Source organism: Danio aesculapii, chromosome 13, assembly GCF_903798145.1.
Source record: "Danio aesculapii chromosome 13, fDanAes4.1, whole genome shotgun sequence".
In the NCBI taxonomy this organism is placed as follows: Eukaryota; Metazoa; Chordata; class Actinopteri; order Cypriniformes; family Danionidae; genus Danio; species Danio aesculapii.
In genome coordinates, this window is record NC_079447.1 from 27,690,649 (window position 1) to 27,703,219 (window position 12,571).

At 36.6% G+C, this 12,571-nt stretch overlaps 1 protein-coding gene across 2 annotated transcripts in view; it reads left to right on the forward strand.

Moving 5' to 3' along the window:
• The window catches only part of vcla (vinculin a), a 70,583-nt gene that overhangs the window by 3,473 nt on the left and 54,539 nt on the right, over positions 1-12,571 (forward strand). For both annotated transcript variants that reach the window (XM_056470506.1, XM_056470507.1), the window contains exon 2: positions 10,205-10,275. In XM_056470506.1, coding sequence (XP_056326481.1) covers positions 10,205-10,275 — 71 coding nt within the window. The remainder of the gene's footprint in view (positions 1-10,204; positions 10,276-12,571) is intronic.

Genomic DNA, 12,571 nt, shown 5'->3' on the forward strand with positions numbered 1-12,571 from the left:
GATGATTAAAATGGTTCAATTAAGTCAATATTTAAGTTAAATGTTTACTTGGAATTTACTTAAAGTTGTGCTCGTTTTCCTATCAAATTAGTTTTTAAAGATCACAACCTTTCCACCCGTTTTGTGTGTATGCCACATTTTTCTATTAGCTATTCTTTTGGGGCTGTTTGAATGCATTCAACCACATGATATTATAAAGTACCAAAGCATTTAAAATCAAATGTGTTATCAGTTACCTTTGGATGTGGTCAAAAGTGATTCTAAACATCAACAAAACTACCCTGTTTCACTTGTGTTTAATATCTGTGTTCAGATTGACAACGTCTTAATTCCACATGTAAACCTTGGATTCACTTTGGAGATAGCTGTAGTGCAGAACTACATATGTAAAATGCTGCTGTTTTCTTAACATCACGTTCTACAGCAAATTGTAGTGATAAATAATGTGACCCAAAGCCAAAAATCTAGTACATCAGGTGAATGTTTTCCTCTTCAGCACTTAAAACTCTTTTAAAGTATTCTGTGAGAGGAGGTGATGCCCTGTGAAAAGTGTTAAACTGGAGTTAATCCCAGTCATTCGTACAGAATGATCACAATGTGAGAGTAAGACTCATACTGATGACACAAGCATAAAGTTGTTTGCAGTTTGCTTCCCCCAGCTCCCATAATCCCTCAAGTACTTTAAACAGATATATTCCTCTTAAAGCAAGCCTCCATTGTGATTTCTTCACAATATAAATCCAGCCTTGAGTTGAGAGAATATACTTTGAGTGGCATGAGTGTTTGCAGTAATGCTCCACATTGAATCTATGAATTAGAAGGGACTCTTCTTTGCTTTCAGTGGTGGGTAATTTACTTAAAAAATAATAAATTAATGATTACTAAGTAATTAAAATGGTATTTAAATGACTTTTTCAAATCGCTTTGTTTGGAAAAGTAATTTAATTATTGAATAGGGAATTTAATACTTGACTCAATACTACTTAAAATCCACATTCAAACAGAATTACTCTGCAAAAAATAACAAAAGTAAGTTATTATATTTATAAAAAGAAACAAAAGTCACCATGACACCATTTGTTTCAAACATACCATATATTTTCATTGATTACTTTCTCACTTAATTTATTGTTTATTAAGTATTTTAAGTGGGCAGTAGGTAGTGCTGTCGCCTCACAGCAAGAAGGTCGCTGGTTCAAGCCTCGGCTGGGTCAGTTGGCATTTCTGTGTGGAGTTTGCATGTTCTCCCTGTGTTTGCGTGGGTTTCCTTCGGGTCCTCCGGTTTCCCACAGTCCAAAGACATGCAGTACAGGTGAATTGGGTGAGCTAAATTGTCCGTAGTGTATGGGTGTGAATGAGTGTGTATAGATGTTTCCCAGAGATGGATTGCAGCTGGAAGGGCATTCGCTGCGTAAAACATGTGCTGGATAAATTGGCGATTCACTCCGCTGTGGTGAGCCCGGATTAATTAAGGGACTAAGCCGAAAAGCAACCTTTCTTTAGCAACCTTGTAAATGTAAGCTTATTCTGCATGCAAATGAAATGTGTATAACAAAAAATACAATTGTTTTACTTTTTTGAATTGATGTTTACAGAACTGTTGAATTTATTATTTTCAAGGAAAGTACATTATAAGTAACTGTTAATAAATGACCTAAAATGATCAGTAATCCCTTACCTTTTCAGTGGATAAGTAATTTAGTTACAGCAACTAGTTACTTTGTGACTAAGTACACCCAACACTGACTGCTCTTTATTGGATCTGGGATGATTCTAACAAAAAGTAGGTCTATCACAATATATAATTTTTGCTTGCACAATATATTGTTACGGACATTATTCCAATAATGGAAATTATCATCATTTTAAACCAATTTTGTCGCTGATTATATAATGATTATACATCAGCATAATAATGCAAATAGGAAAACACACTCAAGGGACTATATATATCAATATATTGACTTATTGCACAACCATGCTCATGATGACCTTGATAATTTTATCAGGTTTACAAAAATTAATATCACCAACATGTTATCCAATTTTAAACAAAGGTGTCAGCAAGCTCAGGTAACTCCTTTAGAAACAATGCTTAGGCTAGAGACAGCTGAGGAAAAGGTCCATTTTTAAACGGTTTGTAAGAAGTTGTCCAACTGATCTCTGATTTAAAGCTGGAGCCAACTTCCATAAAAGCTACATCACCGTGTCAAAGTTCATTTTAGGACATTTATTATTTGACATCAAATTGCAGAATCTAAATAACCTTACGAATGAAAAGTTGTCCTTTAAAAGAGAATCTGTGCTTATTTGCATTATTATGCTGTTGTATTAATATATATTTAGTGGAACAAAGTGGTGTTAAAATGACAATAATATCACTTATATGCGTAATTTTTGTGACAATAAGGCAGGTTTAAAATGCAGGTTTAAAATGACAACAATAATTGATCATTATTTTTAGAGGGCACTGTGATCCTTAAATGTTATAAATAATAGAGTCTTTAAATATCATCAATTGATTCTCGTTGTAAATATGCCTGAACTTGCTAAAATAAAATTCATTTATTTTACCTAGTATTTATTTACTCCGTAACTAAATTGTTGAAAAAGTACTGACTAAACCAGGGGTCACCAATCATGGTCCTGGAGGGCCGGTGTCCCTGCAGGGTTTAGCTCCAACTTGCCTCAACACACCTGCTTGATTGTTTCAAGAATACCTAGTAAGACCTTGATTAGCTTGTTCAGGTGTGTTTGATTAGGGTTGGAGCTAAAATCTGCAGGACATCGGCCCTCCAGGAACAGGTTTGGTGACCCCTGGACTAAACACTTCTGCTAATCAGATAAATTCTAGATTTTCAATTACAGGTTAATCAGACAGTTGACAACAGAATAATAATAATAATTATTATTATTGTTAGACTGCTATATAAAAATGCTTTTTATTTACTAAAAGATAACAATGTCAAAATGGTCTTGTTTTTTTGTAGAATTACATGTTTTTTCTGTCCTCCTGTCACACATATGTATGTTTTGACATGATTTCATCAATCACAAGTTCTCGAAGTCCAGTGGTGTTTGCCGAAATTGTCTGGATTGTGCTTAATGATATGTGACAGACAGGAGCAGAGCAGCTGCTGACCCGGACTGCTCTCTCGGAATCCATTATCACAGCACTAATGCACCTGAGATCAAACAGCCTTTTAGTCCAGCTACAACTGCTATAAGCACTCTGCATTAATTATGCATCAAAAGTACACAATCGATGTATTGCTGCCTCCTGAGCCCGTCTTTCTCTTACCCATTTGCTTCGTTCGACACCACAAAAACTGCCAAATGTGCTTTCGAGGGGCCTTTTATAAAGTCGAACCTTTTATGGATCCACTGGTGTGTGTGCAGAACTTCCCTTTAAAGGAGTTGCGAGTCTTTGCGGAGCTTTTGGGAATCAATGAAAGATACTTCTGTGTGGTAAACAGCCAAGAGATGACAGAGTGCTGTGACAGAGCAGGAGGCTTGTTATATAAACAGCCATCATTGAGAGAGAATGCAGTCGCACCCGCTTTGCCTGCGGATGACGGAAAGGCATGTACTGTATACTGCAGGTGCCGTCACAATTTCACACACACAAGCTCCTCTCTATGAGTATCCAGTGCAGGCCTCATGCTCAAGTGAACATTGGAGGAATGACAATCGGGTCAGATGTCAAATATCAGAGCGGTTTAGTATGAGCCAGTGTCATAAACAAAACATGCAATGATCGAATTTAAGAAACACGTGATTGAACAGGTGGATTTTATAAATGCCAAACTGAAGGTTCTTTAACTACATGTCACTACGCTGTAAAAGAAAAATACATTTATATCATGGTAAGAAAAAAGTAAAGGTGGTAAAGTAGTTTCCATTGCTGGACAGCATAAATTGTGCAGTGCATATAACCATCAAGACCTGTTCACACTAAGAACAAAATTGGCAATTATAGTATGTTAGTGTCCACTCAAATACATGATAATATGTGTTCACGGGTTAGAATAATATGACGTTCCTCTTGCAGCTTTATATTAAAGAATGTTCTGGCAGGCAGAAGTTGAGAGAGGTGCAAACAATGTAAAAAGTAATCCAAAGAGAGTAAATACAATAGACTGGCAGAGGTCAGGGCAGGCGGGCAACAACAAACATAAAACTAAAAAATGTCCAAGAATGGAAACAAGGAAACATGAAACACGGGTTATGATTTGTTAACTGGCTCAGCTGTAAGATGCAGAGCATTATGGGAGGTGTAGTCCGGGTGAATGGCTGGTTGAGTGTTTATTAGCTGGAGTACCAATGCTAATGACCCTCAACTGCTAATGATCATAACATCAAATGTGCGCTTCAGTTATGATCTGTCTGTATAATGTCAGCACAGATTTTAAAATCAGTCAAATTTCGATAGTCTGTCATCACTTTTAGTCTTGTGGTCCCATGTTTTTTGATGTAGTTATTGTGTGGACTTCTGGTAGTTGTAAAGATATTTTTTTGTATCTAAAAGAATGCAATACATGTTTACTTAATAATGTAACTCATTATTACTGTATAAATGTGGGTATTTAGCCACCCAGACCATTTTTTCCCATCTCAGATGGATCTGCTGCAATAGCATAAAATCCTCCTGAATTTTTAATAACAATGACAAAAGAATAAAATAAAGCATTTTTCACTTTTGCAACTAGGAAGGGTTCTGTCTCAGTAGAAGATTTTGTACATTCAACATCTGACTAATATTTATTCATTCATTTTCCTTCAGCATAGTCCCTTTATTCATCAGGGGTTGCCACAGCGGAATGAACCGCCAAATTATCCAGCATATGTTTTACACAGCGGATGCCCTTCCAGCTGCAACCCATCACTGGGAAACATCCATACACACTCATTCACACATACACTACAGCCAGTTTTTACCCAATTCACCTACAGCACATGTCTTTGGACTGTGGGGGAAATCGGAGCACCCGGAGGAAACACATGCGAACACGGGGAGAACATGCAAACTCCACACAGAAATGCCAACTGACCCAGCCGAGGCACGAACCAGCGACCGTGCTACCCATTGCGCTACCGTGTCGCCCCACAGTATTTGCAGAGATATTAATGTCATGATTAAAAGATCCCGAAAGCACTGCTTTTTTTTGTAAATGCATGGTCAAAATAAATATGTCAGTGTTTTCTATTTTTATTTGTTTATTTTTTAGATTAGTTAACCAATTAGGTTTGTATTATAGCATTTATTAAATTCTTTTGGAGAAATCAGGCTAATGTAAACTTTTTTTTTTTGATAGTATAGTCATGCAAGAAATCATCATCACTTCCTTTGAAATCAGTTGACCCCATCTTAAGTTTAGGTGCAGGAAGTAAAAATGTACTTAATATAATAGCGGTAACAGAAATGTGTTGTAAAACAGGGTGCAGATCCAAATGCAGGGTTTTATTGAACAGGGATAGTCAGACAAGCAACAGTCAACCCAGGAGCAAACACGTACACAAACAAAACAAGGCGAGGATCAAAAAATGGCAAAGCAAGACAAAGGAAACGCGTTGTAATGTCACTATACAGAAAACAAGACTCAGCCACAAGAGTGTGTTTGGAAGGTGTATATAGTCTGTGTAATCAGTCCAAAAGCAGTTTCAGCTGTGTGTCTAATCAGTGATGACTAGGAGCAGGTGAGCGTGTGTGTTGCATGACTGGGTCTATAGTCCATAAACCGGCAGATTTGTAGTTTGTGTGAATGTGAATGTTTTCCAGCGATCTATGGTGTTTAGATCACTGGTGATTGTGACAATAGTGTTTTGGGGCGTCACGGTGGTGCAGTGGGTAGCATAGTCGCCTCACAGCAAGAAGGTCGCTGCTTCGAGCCCCGGCTGGGTCGTTTGGCATTTCTGTGTAGAGTTTGCATGTTCTTCCCGTGTTCGTGTGGGTTTACTCCGGGTGCTCCGGTTTCCCCCACATTCCAAAGACATGTGGTACAGATGTATGAGTGTGTCTGAATGTGAATGGGTGTTTTCCAGTGATGGGTTACAGCTGGAAGGGCATTTGCTGTGGTAAACATATGCTGAATAAGTTGGCAGTTCATTCCGCTGTGGCGACTCCTGATGAATAAAGGGACTAAGCCAAAGGAAAATGAATGAATAATAATTAAAATATCAAATAATTAAAATAATTAATTTTAAATGCATGTTTTGTACACTTGTCGCTTGTTTTTTAGATATTTATTTATTTTTTGTATTATGTTGACATTCACTGGAGCTTGTAAACCCCAGAGTAAGGTGGCAGTGGGCTCTTATTTACCACTGTTGCTTCTTGCCCCTCAGTTGGCCTTACAGACCATGACACCAAGCTAAGAATAACCATGTGGAATGTGGCTGAAGGTCCAGTATCTCAAGAGAAGTGTGAGGTGAAGGCTTCACTGAGATGTGCATTTCAATATTCTGTATCAGATACTTGTTAATAGATATAGTGAAGAAACAAATGCAATCGATCAACCCTCTAGCCACATGACGTTTTACCAGATGGATGTGCTTTGAATGAGTATGTTTATCTGGAACTGGAATGAAGACTTTTCATTCTGATGAATCTACCAAACAAACAGGCTGTGCAGCATTTTTCAGTCAGTCTGTTGAAAGCAGCATGAACAGAGCTGATGTTTGTGACTGGCTGCTGTGTGCGCAGATCTGTGTTCCCACTTTAGCACAGCAGTTAACCCAGTTAGCCTTATTTATGAGTCCCACTAAAACGCAACGCACTACAAAAGCGCTGTCCTCCATTCACAACTACACGCTTTGCACATGCCAATGCGATCAATGGTCCTTAGCAGGTCATCGGCTGTGAATCAATGCACGCTATTATTTACTATTTACAGTATGTCTGTTTGGCCTGGTTTTCAACTCATTGTGTTATTTGACTCTATTTTCACCTGGCCAATCAAATGAAAGCTGTGTAAATGCAATTCACGAGAGCTTGAAAATCTTCAAATATGATTCAGAGACGGAGAATAGACAAATGAATGCGACTGCCTCAGTGTAATTGCATCACTGGAAAAAAAGAGCAGGAGGGAAGTGAGCATGTGCTGGGTGGAGATAACAAACATCTCTCTGTTGGACTGCTATCTCTGCATTAGTGGACTCTAAAGAAGGACACTGTAATGTCATTCCTGATGTCCAGTGAAAGGGCAAACGCACCACGTGGACATGTGGGCTCTGATATCTTGTCACCTCCAGGGTCATGATTTAAAATTCTAAATGATTTTGCTGTAATTTTATTATTCATATTTGTTTGAATATACATTTGTATAAAAAAACATATTCATTGATGATAGGTTTGGGTTAAAACAATTTCTGTGAGGGAAGATAATCAGTGAATTATTCATTAATTCATTTTACATTGGCTTAGTCCCTGATTTTTTAAGGGTTGCCACAGTGGAATGAACTGTCAACTACTCTGGTTTATGTTTTTATGCAGCAGCATAAACCTAGTGTCAGTGAATTAATTAAGTCTGAATCAATAATTAGAATGGAGCATTTGAACTGATTTGTGGAAACTACTTGATATGACAATAAAGGCATAAATTCGCTAAATATTTGAAATCATAACATGTCTTCAAATCACAAAATGATTTTCAAATTGAAAATTAAATTAAAAATGGATTTCAAAACAGATTTTTTCTCACAATTATTTTAAAGGGCACCTACTTCCCCCCCCCTTTTTCAAGATTTAAGATGAGGCTTTTTGTGTCGCCAGAATGTGTCTGTAAAGTTTCAGCTCAAAACACCCATCAGATTATTTATTCTACCTTTTAGAATGTTGGAATTTTCTTTGATTGTGCCTCAATCTCCCGCTGCATCAGATAAACAGCACAGTGACAGACATGAAGGAAGCAGATCTCATGTAACTTTTGTGAAAAATACTACAGTAAAAACTTTCGTGATGATTATTTGATGTATTTGTTGAGGAGTATAAGAATGAGATTTATATATATATATATATATTTTTTTAAATTTATTTTATTTATTTATACACGCATATATATATTAGAGGTGGGCGATATGACCTAAAATTAATATCACGGTATTTTTCATCTTTTAAACGGTGACGGTATAATATCATGGTATTACTTTCAATAGCAAAATAATATACATCTCAATGAAGAACAGACAAAAAAAAGTCTCACTTCTATCACTCTTTAAAAGTTTCGGTTTGGGTCATTGTAAATGCTCAGTCTCGTTATGAGCTGATCTTCATTTCTCTGTGTTGGTGGAATAAAGCAGGCGAGTCAGCCGCACCAATTTATGAGCAGACAGAGCAGGATTCTCATGATGACCACCGGCGCAATTCCGCTCTTTGTTATGAGCTGTAGTTTCAGTGTAAACTTAGTAAAGGTGAGTTTCTTTGGCGATGATGTGTACAGTATTAGACTTTATATTTAGCGGACATTTGCGCTGAACACGCGGTGAATGCAACGCATCAAGATTCAGGCACCTTCTCCGAAAACACTCGATTGATCTCAGCTGGTGTATCAACATTTACCTCATGTTATGATCGCTGTCATCTGCGCCATTATTATTATTATAACTTTAGGTGAGGTTTGCAAACCTGTGCACTTTTCACTCTTCAGCCGTTTGCATTTCCTGCAGTAACAAAAGCTCCCTGTTATCTGACAGCGGGAAGCGTTGAGTGATTGACAGCTAATATGAACCAATACAGCGGCAGGGTAGAGCGATTCAGCAAGTTTTTAGAGAAAATAAAATCAGATTGCACTACAACCATTATATTCAGTCGCACAAATGCTCCCAAATATATTATGAGGGCGCATAGATTACATTTCGGGCGCTCATGCGACCAAAATGGTTGCAATTTCGAGCCCTGTAGTATAAGGAAGTATAAGGTATTCAGACCACAACTGAACGTTTGAAGAAAATTGAATGCCTTATTATTTAGAATTAGCTATTATTGATGTAAATGCAGCCGTTTAAGGTGCATAATTGATTTATTACGGTATTGACGGTATTAGAAAATCCATGTCGTGGCGCAATGTCACACCGGTGATGACTATGACACCGGTGTACCGCCCACCCCTAATATATATATATTTATACACACACACACACACACACACACACACACATATATATATATATGATCACATTTGATGATGATTGATGATCACAGAGAGCCGAACAGATCTTTTAATCCCAGTTTGTTTGTGCACATCCTGTCTTGTTGATATGATTATACACGCACATAATCATATCAACAAGACAGGATGTGCGCAAAGCAACTGGGATTAAAAGATCTACGGAGGCATGTTAATACGCGGCTGTCAATCAATTCAGTGGGTGGGGAAATCACACACCTACGTCACTTTGCAGCGGGCCTCATATATATACATACAAACAACAAAAAGATGATAGAATAAACAAAACTAGAATATAAATAATCTTTGCAAAAACGTTGTTGGTGAAATAAACAACAACAAAGTACAAACAAAGCATAATATACTCACATTTATTAAAATTGTTTTTTTTATTTTTTATTGTTTTGTTTTAGTTGTGCTGTGGTGGCTGATTATGCTTTGTTTGTATTTTGTTGTTGTTTTATTCACCAACAACGTTTTTGCAAAGATTATTTATATTCTAGTTTTGTGTATTCTATCATCTTTTTGTTGTTTGTTTTGTGTGTTTTGTTTGTTTTGCTTTATTGCACTCTATTGTTTTGTTAAAAGTTTTTTCAAATAATATTTGCATTTAATCCTGTTTTTGTTTAGTTTTGTTTAATTTATGTGTTGTGTCTTGTTTTAGGAGTGTTTCGATTTCTTTTATATTTCCATGTGTTCATTTGCGGAAATAATCAATGAGCAACAGATGAGACAGATGAGCAACGTGGGTGCTTGGATGTTGTTTTAGATTGGACAGTTGGCAGTACTGGCAGCGTCCCAGACAGCGAGAGTCCTCAGGGCTCATCCAAGACACATAGTGCCTTATTGTGTCCAGACTCTCAGAGCGACACCATTCACAAGCTGCATCCGTCTGGTCTGCCTGAGGACTAAAGCTTCTCCACATGAGTGTCTATAACCTTACTGAGTGGACGCTGCATGGTGGAAGAAAAACAATAATGCATTTAATGGTCTCTTCATTTTACATCTAGTAAGCATGCTTGTTTTGCATGTGTTCACAGGTGGGGAAGGAGACAGTGCAGACCACAGAAGACAAGATTATGAAGAGAGACATGCCATCGGCCTTCATTAAGTAAGACCTGAGCTTCCTGTTTCCCTGCTGGTGTTTGTCATGTGAACATACATTACTTTAATCACTCTGAACACACACACGCACACATTTGGTACACACACACAGGTTGTTTTTTGTGTTTTATGGGGCCTCTCCATAGGTGTAATGTATTTTACACTGTAAAAATGCTATTTTATGGCCTTACCCTACCCTAAAAATTTGCAGGAATTTTCGAATGTAAAAAACCCTGTTATGTATGATTTTAAATTACAAGGACACAAAGCATGTCCTCATAAACTACCTCAACATTGTAATACCTAGGTGATACACATGCCATTATAGAAATTTGTGTCCTCCACCCACACACACACAGACAAGTTTTGCATAGGAATAACAAGGCATATGCTTTTACCTTATCAAGAGAATTTTGAAAGGATTGTGTAAACATCTGAAATTTAGTTTGCTCATTCATATTTTGAGATACCTATCGACCTTTTTAAGCATGTGGCCACTTTGTTTTAAATAATTGTTTGACTTTCAGTTTAGGGAACTTCTATTCAAAATAGCTGAAAGTAATTGATTTAAATAATAAGGTTGTATACAAATTATCCATATAACCTTCTGAGAAAAACAGCATATGCTGGTTAGTTGTGTTTTGAAGCATGGCTGCTGGTTTGTGCTGGTCCTGAGTCGGAGCTAATTATTTAGGACCAACAGATGACCAGCAAAGAACCAGCTCAAACCATCAGCCATGCTTTAAAATATATCCAGCCAGCATATGCTGTTTTTTTTTTCAACAGAGTACATAAGGAAATGTTAAATAATAGTTTCATTTATAACTTAGTATTTTAAATAATGTCACGGTTGGTATTTTTAACCTAACAGTTAGAATCACCGGCATGTCTGTCTTCAAGGTAAGATCTGAACCATTTGAGGACCATCCCAGACAGCTCAACCCAGTTTTCCAGCCTATCCAGAAGTATGATGTGTAAAGTATATGCTGGATAAGTTGGCGGTTCATTCCACTGTGGCGACCCCAGATTAATAAAGGGACTAAGCCGAAAAGAAAATGAATGAATGAAGGAATAATCTGTTAGAAGTAATATATAGAGACATAAGTCTGTAAAATAACAGAAAATGTACTGGCAGTTTATTACAAGGCTTTTGTACTGTAAAATACAACACCAACCCAGACAATATATCACTTTAAACTATTAAAAATGTTAATAAAAGTCTGACTTTTTCGTACTTTTGAAGGTTACAGTTGTTGGAAGAAAGATCAAGGTCTCATAATGCAATTCTAAAGCATAAATCACTTTTTATTCCCTACAGCAAATAATACTCCATATTTGGCATGGGACAGTATAAGTTTGTGATGGTATGAAAACCTTAGATAAAAAATCACGATTTCACAGTATTGTAATCACTGCTCTAAAATAAGTTATTTTTAAATGTCTTAGTAAAAATCAACACATTTTTCCCTATTGAACACAATATTTACACAATATTTAGACAATAATTCACATTTATAATACTTTGACCAGGAAACATGTCAAGCTAAATAATTAAAATAAATCATTGACTTATGCTAGGTTCATTAGTTTAAAAAACACAGATTTCTTTACAAGATATAAAAAAAAAAAAAACATAAAAAACTTTACAATATACTTTAGGAACGTTATAACAGATATATATTTTTTTTGTGGTTTAAAACCTTGACTTTCCAAACTACGATAAACCTTGAAACTGGTTATCGTCCCATGCCTACTCTATATACAGTACGACTGTAATATTGACAGTAGCATACAGAAATACTTGTTTTAGGGGTTATTCATAGTCGTCTGAAAGTACTTTGTCTCTTCTGATTAGTTTTTAAATATTCAGTAGCTGAACTGTGAGGAGAATAATGACATCTCATTGTACTCAGATTTTTAAACACTTGTTTGCGCACTTATTGATTAGTTTAATGGAAGTTACATCTGTAATTTACATAAAGTATGATAGGGTTTAGAAAAAAGGTGGATTAGGCCTGATTGGCAGAGTTTATGAGATTTTTAAATGCATTAAAAATTTAAAATCATGAACAATGTGATATGAAGTTTAAATAGGTGTTGTAGGGCTGTTGCGATGGTTCTACGTCAGGGTCTGAGTCATACCCTCAGCGCTGAAGCTTGTAGGAGGTTTCCAGCAAGCTTACAATGCATTATTGATAAGTCTAGGTAAAAAAAAGTGTATGATTGCTTCTGCTAGTGCCTCTCGGGCTGTGTGAAGTGGTGTCTTGGCAGCTGATGCAGATGGAGCAGTTAGTATTGAATCT